Below are 13,463 nucleotides of genomic sequence, written 5' to 3'. Positions count from 1 at the left end.
ATATTTATTACTTACTGTATTATGACCGCAACATGCGTAAGAACCCGTGACTAGTGTATAGTATTTTATAATGCTTGTTATGTAATGCATGTTTGCCTGTTGTTTAACTGCTTTTGAGCTTTTAGCTCTATCTGTATGTGTATAATGCATGACAATTCAAGAGTTAAGTGTCAATTAAGTGTCAAAACTGGGCTTATTCATATACATCTCTTATGACTTAAATTAACAAAATTTTATTTTATTGTGAAAGCTTATATTTTCAAGTAGACGGGTGGCAGCAGAGAGCTGACAACCGGAAATACATCGATTCCATCGTCGAAGAAGAAGAATAACAACATGGAGGTGCGATGTGAAAAAAGCCGGTAGAGGAAGATTTCTGAGAGCTGACCGGTGACAACATAAGTCAGACAGGTAAAAAAACAAACCTGAAACAAAGTTATTAGGCTCGTTGGACATAAGCTGGGCCTGCGCAAATCCTTGCCGGTTAGATTTGTGTCCGACTTGATCCCGACTTGCTCTGACGTCATGATCATGGCGGCCACATTTAGCTCTCCACCGAGTGGGCGCAGGGCATGATGGGAAACCCCTAGCTTTCGCCTGATCAAATAGCTGATTGGCTCTACGATTTGACAACAAATACCACGTTTATTAGAAAATGCAAATTTCCTGTGTAGAATAAAAAGAATAGGAATGAATGATTAATAAAAGTGTATTAATGATGTACTTTGAATTTAATATCTTCGAATTATGGACTGTTAGCCGAATAAAATATGACATTTGAAGATGTCACCAAAATGGAATCAATGTTTTTCACTGTTATTAATTCATAAAAAGGGTTTACGACTAGAGTCAAACACCTCAACAACAGAAGGAAACTTAGATCAACCTGATCCAGATACCAGCAGTCCAAACCCTTTACAAACCTTGTTACCCCACCTGATCTCACCAAAGGTTTGTGTTTTGATGTCATGGTGTTGGTTCTTAGTTCCAGTCCTGGTCTCCTGGTCTGGTTCCAGTCCTGGATGCAGGGCGGCAGGCCAGTGGTGGAGGTGGTACGTCTGGGCCTGGTCTCCTACCAGGAGGCTCTGCGGCTGCAGCAGGTTTACGTGAGCCGGCACCGTTCTGGTCCGGCTCACACCCTTCTGTTGTGTCAGCACCTGCCAGTCTACACCACCGGGATCCGCCACAAACCCTACCCCACCCCCCTGCTGGACAGCCTCCGCCTGCTGGGGGCTGACATCCACCGCACCAACCGAGGAGGACTCATCACCTTCCACGGGCCAGGACAGTTGGTCTGCTACCCTGTTCTCCACCTGGCCAGCTTCAAGAAGGTCTGAGCTGGTTCTTTTGGGTCTGATCCAGTTTAATGTGACGTGTGCTGACATGTGGTCTGTTCGTTCAGAGCGTCCGCTGGTACGTCTGTCAGCTGGAGAAGACCATAATTTCCGCTTGCAGCCGGTTTGGTATTGCAGCGTCCACATCTCCTCACACTGGCGTCTGGGTCAGAGACAACAAGATTTGCGCCATCGGTAGGACAACAATGCATCAGCCCTCACTGTCATTCTTTTACTAAACCTCCCTGACTTTCTATTGTTTGTTAGTTTGTTTCATGAACTGTTGTTTTATCTAATAAATCCATCAATTTACTCCAAATTTGTTATTAACCTGAAAGATAGGTAGAAATGAAAGGCTACCTGTTGTTTTATTTAACATATTTTAGGGTTTTATCCCTTAAAAACCCTCAACAATTGAGGAAAAACATTAAAAACATATGATCTATAACCCCACATTTGTAGTAAATCACTGAATTTACAACCTAATTTAAAAAATAAAGGGCCTTAATTTCACCCCATGACTATTTTCCACATCCATGAATCTGTGAGGTTTCAAGGTTTAATGACGTAATCGTCTCATCTTAGTCATTGGAAAAAAGTTGTCAACAAACATATTTAGTCATGATTGCCATTAAATTAAACAGTCCAGTTTAGAGCTTATAGTCCAGCAATCAGCAGAGGAAAACCAGGAGGGAACAATAAAAGCTTCAGTGTGAACACATGGATGATTTAGCCGATCGAAGGCAGTGATCTCAAATGTTGTTTTCCTGTTGTGTTTCTGTAGGAATCCACTGCGGTCGCTACATCACGTCTCACGGCTTGGCTCTGAACTGTAACACCGACATGTCGTGGTTCAGCCACATCGTGCCGTGTGGCATCGAAGGTAAAGGAGTGACATCGCTGAGTACCGAGCTGCAGAGGGACGTCAGTGTGGAGGAAGCCATCCCTCACCTGCTGGATGCGTTCAGGGACCAGTTCATCTGTCATCTTACAGATGGACATATACCGGAAACTGAGCAGGACGGCGGCGCATCATCGGCATAGAAACAGACTTTGTAGATTAAAGTGCCACATGTTCTTTTTATCCAACAATGTACATGTTGTATCCTGTTATCTAAGTTAACCCTTTACTAATAACAGCTCTGAATTCATGGCTTGAAATATCCTTCATTTTTCATTCAAAAACACCTCATTATATCATCTCATGTTGTGTTTACATCATAGAAATAGAATAGGAGTAGAATGGATGCAAAACCATTTGTGTTCATTTGACTTGTACAAAATCAAAATGGTGATTGTAGTTATGGTGACAACACACATCAGTAGGGCTGTAAAGTGTTGTCACAGCTCACCAGGAGGAGAGTGGACGCAGCTCTCTGCATGGATGTCAGGCTTGTTAGCTAGGTATCTAGTAAGCTAGATAATTAGCTATGTATCTAGTTAGCTATGTAGTTCGGTAGCTAGTTTGCTAGGTACCTAGAGTTAGTTAGGTAGCTGGTTAGCAACTATCTTGTCCTTCCCCAGAGCAGTGGGTGAATGAGGTGGATCGATTGTTAGACCCAGCACTGCTCTCTGCACTCTGTAATCAGTGTGGCGTTAAAGAATGACAGTTAGCTAGCTAGCTAGCCACTGCTACTGTTGCACTTGTTACAGAAAATAAGCAGAACAAGTGTTCTTTCCTACGGTGTGATAAGAGTATGCGGATGAAGCATTAAGTTGTTGTCTTTTACTTTTCCCTCTTATCTTAATTCTATGGTTTACATGTTGCTCTGCTGCCCCATGTGGACAGAAATATAAATTAATGCAGGCCTGAAAGTTTCACGAAGACAACACTTGACGGAGAGTGACACACGTCAATTTTGAGTGACAGATATGGAAGCAAAAAAAAAAGTGTCATTTATATTTTTGTTTGTTTGTGACACGACGTTCACAAACACAATTTCACAACCTGCAGTTGCATACAACCTTTTACGTACAGTGCATGTCGGTCGTAACAAAAATGAGATGTGCCAGGTTTGAGGAGCCGAGGCAGCTAACGACGGCACGGTATCACTTCACAGAGCAGCCTGCTAGCTGCCTGCCACTCTACCCGGCCGTCTGATGGCCCCGCTGCTGCCGCGTTAGCTAGCCCGGCACTGTCTGCCAGCCATGGGGGACGATAACGGAGTTATCGGGGACCTGAACGCTAACCCGAGGTACCAGAGGACCGGCGACCCGCAGCTGGACAAGGCGGTGCACCAGTGGTTGACCTGGGACAAGGTGAGTGCGAGTCCCGTCTGTCACAGCGGAATGTTTCAGCTGCTGGGATCTAAGGACTGTGTCCGGGAAGCATCACACCAAACGTTCCCCAAACAATCAAGCATTTTAAACGGATACTGCAAGTTAGCAAACACGTAGTAGTACTGGTTTAAGATGTTGTGTTTTATAGTTAATTATGATCACTTGGTGAACACGATTAACCTCGTAAAGTAGCACTCTTTTTTCCGCTATACAGAAACTTTGTGAGCTGTTTTACGAAGCTCGCTGGTGAGTTAACTACGTCGCGTTGAAAGGGGTGTAGGAATAGCTTGCCTTGACGGCTATACAAAAACATACAATTTATTAAAAATGTGAGCTTCTGGGGTGAAACTCGGCCTGCCGAATTTTTCACTGGAACCGACCACTTCACAAAACATGCAACATCACGCTTCTGACTGTATCAATGGTGTCATAATGCAAGGACTTCTAAAATTGCTAGATTGTAAACAGGAAAACGTATGTTGAGACAGCGGCGCGTGCAATGCTGACCAGCAGGCCTGGAGCACCGGCGGCCGGCTGCTCGTGATGGAGATCCGTTTTGTGGGTTGTCAGGCGATTAAACTGCAACATGACTCAGCTGTTTTATAGCCAGCAAGTAGCCAGGAACAGCGAGTGTTTCTACAGATGTCATCCATATCAGGTTATTTTTCTCTAAACAGCAGTTTGGTCTTCACCTCCCACACTGATCAAGAGTTATGTGGTTCATATGTTTATCTGTGTGACACGTTCAGAAAAATCCTGAAATGTAAATATAAATAAAGGCACTGTTTGTAACATATATGGTGAGGTCTGTACAAAAAGTTAAAACCAGTAAACAGACTTTATTTTTTTTCACACATATATTTTCAATGTCATCTTGAAAAAGACTAAACCAGGCAGAAAGATGTTTATGAAAGCACATATATATATATATACACACAAATACTTTAAAAAGTACACATTAATTTGTAATGGGATACATGGAGATATTATACCTATGTTTGTTTTTCATTTTTCTGAAATTAAGTGTAATTAGAATTTTACCTTTTTATTTCTCCCCAGTGGTTGCTGTTTAGTATGTCACACAATCATATAGTTTGAGAATAGTTATGGTTACTGAGAACTTGCTGAAGTGTTTGACATGTAGACGTAGACACACACACACACACACACACTCCGCTGTGTAGGTTTTAAAGGTCATCAATGTTTCTGACCTCCACTCTAAATGTCAATACCCTGGAAAGCTCCACACACACCCAGAGAGACACAGACAGGCTGTGGGATTTTATTTGTATTATTTATTTGATTCTGTAATCATCAGCGTGATCTCTCCAATGTTCTCCAGACTCTTCACTGAAAATCGATCACACTGAGATTGTTAATATACATTCATAATATTTTGTTCCAATTGAGGCTGCAACTCAAGATTTATTTCATTATAGATTAGTCTGCTGATGGTTCTCTGAATATATTAATGATATCTTCACACATTTTGGCCTAAAATCCAAAGAGAACGGAGCAGGTTTTCATTTTCTGTTAATATTTTGTTGTTGATTTAAAATGTATTATTGTTTTTTATTAGTCTATAAAAGATCAGTCTGATGTTTTCCTGTGTTTTTATAACTGTTATTCAATCTCATGTTCAACAACATTCTCAACACTGCCTGACTTCCTGTCTGTCTCTCTCTCAAAAAAAAAACATACACAACATACACACATGGTGCTCTAGTGAGTGTTTGTATTAACTACAGTGTGTTTGTGTTGTCATGGTGATGAAGGAGCATGTTCCTGTCTGACTGATTTCTTCTTCTGTGGTGTAGAACCGGCAGACCCGGGCTCAGGTGGAGTCGCTAGTTGCGGCGGGTCGTCTGGACGATTTGAGGAAGAGACTCTGCAGCAGGATGAGCTTCGGCACGGCGGGACTCAGAGCGCCGATGGGAGCCGGCTTCAACCGTATCAACGACCTCACCGTCATCCAGTCCACACAGGTCAGACTAGTTTAAACAACTCCAGTAACACTGGTTCATACTGGTTCAGACTGCTGGGAACAAACCATTCTACATCATGAATGAACCTAGCCTTCGTTTTTCTCCCTCTGCCTTTAGGGCTTATATACTTACCTGTGCAGGTATTTTGCTGACTTCAGCAACAGAGGAGTGGTTGTTGGCTTTGACACCAGAGGACAGGAGGACAGCGGCTGCAGCAGTCAGAGGTAGAAGCATGCAAAGACATTCTCATTTCAACTTGGAAAGAGAGAAATCTGCTTCAGAAATAGAAGTTACAACAAAGCTAACACAGCTGGTGTTATATTAACCTAATAATGAATTAACTCTCTAAATGATGACTATTGTTAAAAACGACATAATTTTACAACAAATTGAATGTGATTTAAGTAATTAAGTATCAACACAATTTTCATTTTTAAGATGACTATCAACATCTGATGGTCCAGCTTTTATTTTGAAAGTAGAGAGGATACGAGGGTCAGTACAAAGCTGGCTTTCGTTGCAATTGTATAATATTACAATACAAATATAATATTCACAAATATGAAGCCATTCAAATGATTACATTTTAATATTATTGTTGGGTTTGAGGTTGGCGAAGTTGACGGCAGCGGTGATGCTCAGCAGAGGCGCTCCAGTTCATCTTTTCTCCACGTTTGTCCCGACGCCGTACGTGGTGAGGAAACCAACACATTACTTTGTGGCAGGTTTCCCCGTGTGTTGTAGTCTATTATTAAATGTGTGCTTTTGTTTCCAGCCATATGCTGTAAAGAAGCTCGGTGCTGCAGCCGGAGTGATGATCACTGCCTCACACAATCCTAAAGACGACAATGGATACAAGGTCAGATCACCAATGAACAGGAAACATGTCACTGCTGTCAGGGAAATACAATCCTTCACGGTGGTCCACAAGAGGCCTCAGGTCTGTAGATATGTGTCGTCCTCTGCAGGTGTACTGGTCTAACGGTGCTCAGATCTCCTCTCCTCATGACAAGGAGATCCTACAGAGTATCAAAGAGCAGCTGGAGCCCTGGAGCCCCTCCTGCTGGGAGGAGGATCTGGTGGAGACCTGCTCCCTGAGGACCGACCCCCTGACCCAGATCAACAGCTCCTACATGGATGAGCTCACCTCCCTCTGCTTTCATAGGTAATAGAAGGATGAAGTCAGTCCCTCTCAGATCTCTGCAGCTAGTCCACATTCCTCTGCAGCTAGCTTTCAGACCTCTACAGCTAGTAAACATACCTATACAGCTAGTCCTCAGACCTCTACAGCTAGCTTTCATACCTCTACAGCTAGTCCACAAACCTCTACAGCTAGTTCACATACCTATACAGCTAGTCCTCAGACCTCTACCGCTAGTTCACATCCCTCTGCAACTAGTCTACATGCCTCTGCAGCTAGTCCACATACCTCTACAGCTAGTCCACATACCTCTGCAGCTAGTCTACATACCTCTACAGCTAGTCCACATACCTCCACAGCTAGTCCACATCCCTCTACAGCTAGTTCACATCCCTCTACAGCTAGTTCACATCCCTCTGCAGCTAGTTCACATCCCTCTGCAACTAGTCCACATGCCTCTGCAGCTAGTCCACATACCTCTACAGCTAGTTCACATACCTCTACAGCTAGTTCACATGCCTCTGCAACTAGTCCACATGCCTCTGCAGCTAGTCCACATACCTCTGCAGTTAGTCCACATACCTCTACAGCTAGTTCACATCCCTCTGCAGCTAGTTCACATCCCTCTACAGCTAGTCCACATACCTCTGCAGCTAGTTCACATCCCTCTACAGCTAGTCCACATACCTCTACAGCTAGTTCACATCCCTCTGCAGCTAGTTCACATCCCTCTACAGCTAGTCCACATACCTCTACAGCTAGTTCACATCCCTCTGCAGCTAGTTCACATCCCTCTACAGCTAGTCCACATACCTCTACAGCTAGTTCACATCCCTCTGCAGCTAGTCCACATACCTCTGCAGTTAGTCCACATACCTCTGCAGCTAGTTCACATCTCTCTGCAGCTAGTCCTCAGACCTTTTCAATCCTTCCTATGTCTATGCTATGATCTTCTCTGTTCTGGTCCCACAATGGTGGAATGAACTCCCAACTGAAGTCAGGACAGAAGACTGACACACATATTTTCCCATTTCAAGACCCCAAGCTAGCACTTGTGATGTAGTTGTCAAACACGTTTCTGTTTGTTTGGAAGGGCTCCACTTAATCTAGCTTGTTACTTATTGTGCGTTGTTGCCTCCACAGGTAGATTGTCTGATGTGTCTCTCATGTCTCTCAGGGATCTGAACAGAAGCTGTCCATTGAAGTTTGTCCACTCGGCGTTCCATGGTGTCGGACATGTCTTTGTCCAGCAGGCTTTCCAAGTTTTTGGGTTTGCGCCGCCAATCCCCGTCCCTGAGCAGAAAGACCCTGACCCCAACTTCTCCTCCGTCCGTTGCCCCAACCCCGAGGAGGGAGAGTCAGTCCTGGTAGGACGCAGATCCCAGTTCTTCAATCAGTATTTTATTATTGATCTTATAATAATAATCACTTATGTTCTTCTTCAGGAGCTTTCTCTTCTTCTGGCAGAACGAGAAAACGCTCAAATCGTCCTGGCGACGGATCCTGACGCAGACCGATTGGCTGTCGCAGAGAAGTCTGACGGGTAACTGCAACGATTGCTCGAAGGCACTTCAGTGCAGAGGTTGTCAGAGTGTAGTTTACCTGTACTTGCCTGTCTTCCAGCTGCGGATGGAAGGTATTCACAGGTAACGAGCTCGCCGCTCTTTTGGGTTGGTGGATGTTCTTTAACTGGAAGGAGGCTCATCCAGACACTGCAGACACTCAGAAGGTTTACATGTTGGCCACCACCGTGTCCTCCAAGATCCTGCAGACCGTCGCTCGCATCGAGGGGTTCCACTTTGAGGTCAGGGGGTTTAAATCAGCAAATATTAAGCCTGATGTTACAAATAGTTTTGTAAGTTCCGACTTGAGGTGTTATCACATCTGTTAAAATAATGATGTGTTCAACAGGAAACTCTTCCTGGATTTAAGTGGATCGGGAACAGAATTCACGAACTATCCAAAACAGGAAACAGTGTCATATTTGCCTTCGAGGAGTCGATTGGTAACTAATTATATTTATATTTTTCTATGACTATGATGTTGAAGGTTAGGACACTGTGGTTTATGTCATCTGTAGTTTAGTGAAAAAAAACAAGCACAGTTATTGTTTTTATTTTGATTGTGAATGATCACCTAGTTATTGATCAAACCTGTGTTTGGTCAGGTTTAAACCTATTAATACAGGTGAGTGCAAAATGCTTTAGAGATTACTGAAAGTAAGTTGAGACCAGATATTCAGTTTTGACAGAAACCTCTATCACTTGGTGTCCCAGGTTTCATGTGTGGCAGCATGGTTCCTGAGAAAGACGGCGTGAGCTCAGCGGTGGTTGTGGCTGAAATGGCTTCTTACCTCCACAACAAGAACCTGAGTCTGAACCAACAGCTGCAAAACATCTACCAGACGTACGTGAGCTTCATGCTAACATCACCGCTGCTTTATTTCCTGCAGGAGACACAAATCACATTCTCTCAGTTGAATTTAAGTTCAACAGTTGATGAGCTGACTTTACCCATGACCACACCAGAAACATACTCCACCATCTACTGGACTGAAGAAACAATTGTTACCAAATCTTTAACTTGTATTTACAATATTAATAGTTTATATTATAAAAAAAATCAATACTTTGTCACCCATGTATTGATATAATATTACCACGCAAAATATCACAATACTATGCTGTGTAGATTTTCTTCTCCAACCCCTACTTTGTTTGTACGTAGAATAATATGTTATAATAAATCAATCTGTGGAATTAATCAAATAATCACTAAATGACTGGACTCCAAACATATGGAGACCTTTAACATCATCAGCTGACAGATAATTCAATATAAAAAAGATAAAAACATATTTTCTTTATTGTCCACTTCACTTATATAAATTTAAAACTACTTTAGTTTTACAGACGTGAGGAGTTTGTCTGAGTGTTTAAGTTAAAATAATATTCACAATATTTCGTATGTTTAAATATGCCTGTGAACCTGTAATTAATTAGTTAAAACCAACAAAAACAAAACAAAAATCTAATTTTGCAAAAATAAGCTTCCAATCTGTACATCATCACTTTTAAAAGATTAGAATTGTTAGAGGGCAGCAAACTCTTTGTTTGTTCAGTGTTTTTAAGACACTGGTCTTGAGGTTCACTATCAAACATGGACCAGGTTCAGGTCCTTGACCGGGTTTTAGTCCATGAAGAAATTCCTGAGTTGTTCTTGACGGGTTCTTATGCTTTATATCATTATTTAGCTTTTCAGTTCTAAGCTTTAAAAAAAGTTTTCTTGATGATGAAATTAATTTGCATTCTTCTGTCTTATTTTGCCAGTTGTGTTGTGACTTCCTGTCTCCAGGTACGGTCAGCATGTGTCCAAAACCTCATACGTGGTCTGTAACGACCCCCCCACCATCCAGAAGATCTTCTGCCGGATCAGAAACTTTGACGGCGAGGCTTCGTACCCGAAAACGTGCGGCGGCGTCAAAATCATCCACATCAGAGACGTTACCACGGGATACGACAGCAGCCAGCCCTACCTCCGATCAGTAAGTAGTGAATGAATGTGTTGACGTGTCAGAAGTAGCATTGAGCAGCATTTTAACAACTGGTGTGTGTGTGTGCGTGTGTGTGTGCGCGTGTGTGTGTGGGACTCTCTCCTTTGGAGGTACTTCCTGTGACGAGGAGCAGTCACATGATCACCTTCACTCTCCAGAACGGCGTTGTGGCAACGCTGAGAACCAGTGGCACCGAACCCAAAATTAAATACTACGCCGAGTACTGCGCCACACCGGGAAATAGGTCAGCTGACTGTAGTACACTGTGTGCTGAATACTAGAGGGGGCACAAAGTCACAAATCTTTGCACTCAAGTCCCAAGTAGAGACCCGAGTCAAGACAGGCAAGTCCCAAGTAGAGACCCGAGTCAAGACAGGCAAGTCCCAAGTAGAGACCCGAGTCAAGACAGGCAAGTCCCAAGTAGAGACCCGAGTCTAGACAGGCACATCCGTCTCCCAAGTAGAGACTCGAGTCAAGACGGGCATGTCCCAAGTAGAGACCCGAGTCAAGACAGGCAAGTCCCAAGTAGAGACCCGAGTCAAGACAGGCAAGTCCCAAGTAGAGACCCGAGTCAAGACAGGCCAGTCCCAAGTAGAGACCCGAGTCTAGACAGGCACATCCGTCCCAGGTAGATTTTCGAGTGTAGACGGGCATGTCCCAAGTAGAGACCCGAGTCAAGACAGGCCAGTCCCAAGTAGAGACCCGAGTCAAGACAGGCACATCCGTCCCAAGTAGAGACTCGAGTCAAGACAGGCAAGTCCCAAGTAGAGACCCGAGTCTAGACGGGCATGTCCCAAGTAGAGACCCAAGTCAAGACAGGCCAGTCCCAAGTAGAGACCCGAGTCAAGACAGGCCAGTCCCAAGTAGAGACCCGAGTCAAGACAGGCCAGTCCCAAGTAGAGACCCGAGTCAAGACAGGCAAGTCCCAATTAAAGATCCTAATCTAGACAGGCATGTCCCAAGTAATGTCCCGAGTCAAGACAGGCAAGTCCCAAGTAGAGACCCGAGTCAAGACAGGCAAGTCCCAAGTAGAGACCCGAGTCAAGACAGGCAAGTCCCGTTGTTAGCTTGCTTCTTGTTGTTGTTGTTATTAATATTATTATTATTATTGTGCTACATTGACCTTTTCTCTGTGTCGCAGCGAGGCATCAAGTCCGGAGAAGGAGCTAGAGAAGATCACTGCTGCCCTAGTGGACGAGTTCCTGGAGCCCGAGAAGAACAACCTGATCCGCCGCTGTGTCTAACTCCACCTCCCAGCTCTTGTTTTCTGTTCAAGATGTCACATCCTGTTGTGTTCGTAGACTAATCAGAGCAGCATCTGCTTCTCTCTGTGGTGTCATTAAACATATTCATAAAAGAAATTATTAATAGGTCAAGTTTTAGTTTACAGGATAGTATGTCCTTCATACAGCAGAGAGCATGATGGGTAACCAAAGTGATTATTTTCCTTTCATTTTGATTGGTTATCAGGACAGAGGTAAAGTTTAAAGTATTAATAAATGTATTTTCATAGAAAGAAAAATAGTTTGTTAAAAAAAATATCTGAACTGTGAAAACTTAAATTTGTTATATGGAAGTTCATTAATGAAAAAATTACTGAGAGCACAAAAGAGATTCAAAGTAGTCAATCAACTCCTTTCTGTACGGAGGCCTGTGGCTGCCACCACCACAAAAATATATTTAGTTATTATGAGATCATTTTCCTCCTCATTGCTACAAACCAAATTACTGGATCCGAAGAAGATTTTGTTGTTGCTTTAATCAGATAGTTAGATTTTGTGTATTTTATGACATGATGAGTGATAATGAAAATTTGCACATTAAGAAAAACCTGAGAGGAAATGGCTGATGTAAAAAAAATGTGAGTAAATAGATTACATCACTCCACACAGATAAAAGGATATAATAAAAAGTCAGTCAAACTGTAAACCAAAGAGGTTACTGTGAAGCCAAAATACGGCAAAATCTATATTTTGACACATTCAAGACACATTTTATTTTTATTTTATTTTTTATATATTGATCCAAAGATCAACCTCTCTGCCAAACAGCAACAGAGTCTGCACTCTGGGAGTTGCAATAGACTTCTAAAACTGTTCTAGACTTTTTACTTTTTGCAATGAAACTTTTTTTTACTTAGCTAGTTGAAACTATTAGTAGATCAATTATTTTTCCACTGATAGACAATCATTTCACAAACATTTTATTAATGATTTGATCGTTTGAGTCATCAATTCTCTGGCTTTTTTCTACTGTCACTGTAAACTGAGTGTCTTAGGTCAGACAAAAAGAGATGGTTATTTTTCGATTGATTAATTTAACGGTCGATTCATTGAAAAAAGATTAGTCGATAAAGAATACTATTGTTAGATGCAGCCTTACAGTTAATTATTTAGGGTCAAATTTAGAATTTAACATTTAGGTTTTCTGGTCATCAGTTTTGTCATTAAAGAACTTCCATATTTGGATTGTAAACAGAATCTCAGCTGTTTGTCATCTTCTGTCTTTGTAGTTTTTGATGTTAAAGTTTTCTTCACACTGTGACGTTTCTTATTTTTACAATACATTTTGTGATAGTCGTTGTTGTTCTGTTAAAGGATCGTTCCGTAAATGTTTTTCAGTTTGGTTGTTTGGACAGAGGACAGAGTGACGTCCTGGTTTGTTTCTTCCGTCACAGCTGCTAATGTGGTTCTCTGATCCACCAATAAAACAGAATTAAACTGTAAACTTGGTTTCTATTCATTCATGCTGCTTCACATTTAGTCAACAGGAAGACATTTATATTTAAACATAAACAACACACACAGTAATACACAAGCTATGACTCAATTATCAAAGTACTAACTTAGATTAAAATAAAAAATTAAGTTAAGAATCTAATTAAAATTAGAACTTTTTTGAAATATTACAAACTTTGCTCTTGCAAAACCTCTTGCTTTTATATTATTGTACGTTTGTTCATTTTTTTAGTACAACTTTATTGAAATGTTACACGTTTCTACATATGTAATATTACTACTAATTTTGATCGAAATTTATTGTGACTTTAGTTTTGAGATACTACAACTTATTTTCAGAAAACTTCACAACAATATCTTGATCTCTGTTAGAAGTTTTTTATTATTTATTTAACCTTTATTTAACCAGGAAAAGACTCATTGAGATTAGAA

The 13,463-nt window shown here is 41.9% G+C and overlaps 2 protein-coding genes across 2 annotated transcripts; both read left to right on the top strand.

Moving 5' to 3' along the window:
• The first annotated feature begins 256 nt into the window (after positions 1 to 256).
• On the top strand, positions 257 to 2,482 carry lipt2 (lipoyl(octanoyl) transferase 2). Its single transcript, XM_084018932.1, has 4 exons — positions 257 to 411; positions 986 to 1,331; positions 1,403 to 1,529; positions 2,119 to 2,482. The coding sequence occupies exons 2-4, from the start codon at positions 1,023 to 1,025 to the stop codon at positions 2,376 to 2,378; spliced, it is 696 nt and encodes a 231-aa protein (XP_083875058.1). The 5' UTR covers positions 257 to 411; positions 986 to 1,022; the 3' UTR covers positions 2,379 to 2,482.
• A 748-nt stretch (positions 2,483 to 3,230) lies between these two features.
• Positions 3,231 to 12,996, top strand: pgm2l1 (phosphoglucomutase 2-like 1). Its single transcript, XM_084018897.1, has 14 exons — positions 3,231 to 3,593; positions 5,432 to 5,599; positions 5,717 to 5,823; positions 6,209 to 6,293; positions 6,375 to 6,458; positions 6,568 to 6,764; positions 7,918 to 8,107; positions 8,186 to 8,283; positions 8,364 to 8,544; positions 8,652 to 8,745; positions 9,017 to 9,146; positions 10,095 to 10,284; positions 10,404 to 10,537; positions 11,435 to 12,996. The coding sequence occupies exons 1-14, from the start codon at positions 3,483 to 3,485 to the stop codon at positions 11,535 to 11,537; spliced, it is 1,872 nt and encodes a 623-aa protein (XP_083875023.1). The 5' UTR covers positions 3,231 to 3,482; the 3' UTR covers positions 11,538 to 12,996.
• Positions 12,997 to 13,463: the final 467 nt, after the last annotated feature.

Source organism: Eutrigla gurnardus (assembly GCF_963514095.1).
Source record: "Eutrigla gurnardus genome assembly, chromosome: 10".
Classification (NCBI taxonomy): Eukaryota; Metazoa; Chordata; class Actinopteri; order Perciformes; family Triglidae; genus Eutrigla; species Eutrigla gurnardus.
Note: the sequence above shows the minus strand (reverse complement) of the source record. Positions and strands in the feature narration are given on the sequence as shown.

Excerpts from the sequence above, each read along its gene's own strand:
- lipt2 (XM_084018932.1), top strand. The coding sequence starts at position 1,023 with ATGCAGGGCGGCAGGCCAGTGGTGGAGGTGGTACGTCTGGGCCTGGTC. Across the intron at positions 1,332-1,402 it reads ACCTGGCCAGCTTCAAGAAG|AGCGTCCGCTGGTACGTCTG; the intron begins GTCTGAGCTGGT and ends CTGTTCGTTCAG. Across the intron at positions 1,530-2,118 it reads CAACAAGATTTGCGCCATCG|GAATCCACTGCGGTCGCTAC; the intron begins GTAGGACAACAA and ends GTGTTTCTGTAG.
- pgm2l1 (XM_084018897.1), top strand. The coding sequence starts at position 3,483 with ATGGGGGACGATAACGGAGTTATCGGGGACCTGAACGCTAACCCGAGG. Across the intron at positions 8,545-8,651 it reads TCGAGGGGTTCCACTTTGAG|GAAACTCTTCCTGGATTTAA; the intron begins GTCAGGGGGTTT and ends TGTGTTCAACAG. Across the intron at positions 8,746-9,016 it reads TGCCTTCGAGGAGTCGATTG|GTTTCATGTGTGGCAGCATG; the intron begins GTAACTAATTAT and ends TTGGTGTCCCAG.